Source organism: Physeter macrocephalus, chromosome 18, assembly GCF_002837175.3.
Source record: "Physeter macrocephalus isolate SW-GA chromosome 18, ASM283717v5, whole genome shotgun sequence".
In the NCBI taxonomy this organism is placed as follows: Eukaryota; Metazoa; Chordata; class Mammalia; order Artiodactyla; family Physeteridae; genus Physeter; species Physeter macrocephalus.
Window position 1 is genome coordinate 84,766,699 of NC_041231.1, and position 1,604 is coordinate 84,768,302.

Consider the following 1,604-nt stretch of genomic DNA (forward strand, 5'->3'; position numbering starts at 1 on the left):
GCTCCACAACGGGAGAGGCCACAACAGTGAGAGGCCCACGTACCGCAAAAAAAAAAAAAAAAAAAAAAAAAAAAATGCTATTGAAGAGTGAGCTACTATTTCTCCCTGACCCTCTCGCTTCCCAGTATTCTTTTCCTCTCCTCACCTCCCCACCTTCCCCATCCTTGCCTGGGTTATCTTTCTTGCCTGCTGCCTCCTCAATCTCCTGTTTCCTTAGCAATCCCCCATGGACCGTGGAGTGGGTCCCAGAAGGTGACAGTCTCCTGTCACCTGTGACAGAAGTGCCAGTCTCCCCGCCCCATGGAGCCTCAGCAAAGACCTAGCTGCTGCAGACGGTGGGCAGATGCCTCGGGGCTGTGACTCTAGCCCAGGCCAGGGAAGAGCACGGCCCTCCACAGCCCCCAGCGCCATCCGCAGCATCTCCCCCGCCCACGCCCCCACTCCCACTCTCGTCTGAAGTGGAGGGAGGGGCAGGGTTGCCCTGGGAAGCCTTAGCGGAGCACATCCCATTTCCTGTCCTGGTCAGTGGGGTGGGGGAAGCTGGAAAGCCCTGGGGAGGGGCAGGAGCTGAAAGGGAGGAACACAGTGGGAAGAAGCCTTACTGCCCCCTCACTCTCCTGTGGTCAGCACTGTCCATGAACACAGCAGAGAAGCATCCCTCAGAGTTCCCTCTCTTCCCATCTCGTCTCCTTTCTCAGACGTGAGAGGCGGCCCCCTACCCCCACAGTGCAGTCGTCCAGCACTGACGAGGTTTAGGGGCCTGTCTCAGCCCTGTCTCCTTTGATGAGTTACTGAATGGCTAATACAAAGACTACAGGAACCCCTAAGCTGACAGCTTGAAGAGTATATTTGCCAAATGTACTTTATTGTCACGATTAACATCACCACAAAGCACATCACCTGTAAAGCCTAATCTCTTCTCTCAGCCCCGCAGGAAGGCGTGGACGAGACCCCCAGCCCCACAGCGCCCAGCACAGAGGCACCAGAGCCCCGCGAGGAGCCCCTCCTGGGGGAGCTGATGGTGACAGGATCCTCCCCGGATTCGCTGAGCCTCTCCTGGACTGTCCCCCAGGGCCACTTCGACTCTTTCACCATCCAGTACAGAGACAGGGATGGGCAGCCCAAGGCTGTGAGGGTGCCAGGGCACCAGGACGGGGTCACCATCTCGGTCCTGGAGCCAGACCACAAGTACAAGATGAACCTGTACGGCTTCCATGACAGCCAGCGCGTGGGCCCCGTCTCTGTCATCGGGGTGACAAGTGAGTGGACGGTGGAAGCCCCAGGGTGGGACCTCGTGGGAGGATCACCCTCTCTCAGGTGATGGGTGAGTGGGGTGCAGGAGGCCCCTCTACTCGAGGCTGAGCCATGGTGCCCTTTGTGCGTCCTCCAGGCTCCCTGAGGACCAGTGTGTCCCCCTGGGCAGAGAAGGGCCTCTGTGAGCCATGCTGGTGGCTGCCCTGGTCCCCCACAGCTGACCCCGGAGGCTCCAGGCGTGTTTATGAGATGTCAGCTGAGCAGGACCACCCAGCCCCAAGGACGGGCTTCTCTGAACTGACTCCAGGGCCCGGAGCTGGGGCCAAGGCTTGGGAGGAGACCCAAGGACA

General features: G+C 59.5%; 1 protein-coding gene across 1 annotated transcript in view; it reads left to right on the forward strand.

The window, feature by feature from the left end:
* The window catches only part of TNXB (tenascin XB), a 76,722-nt gene that overhangs the window by 25,485 nt on the left and 49,633 nt on the right, over positions 1-1,604 (forward strand). The window contains exon 12 of the mRNA XM_055079501.1: positions 927-1,286. Coding sequence (XP_054935476.1) covers positions 927-1,286 — 360 coding nt within the window. The remainder of the gene's footprint in view (positions 1-926; positions 1,287-1,604) is intronic.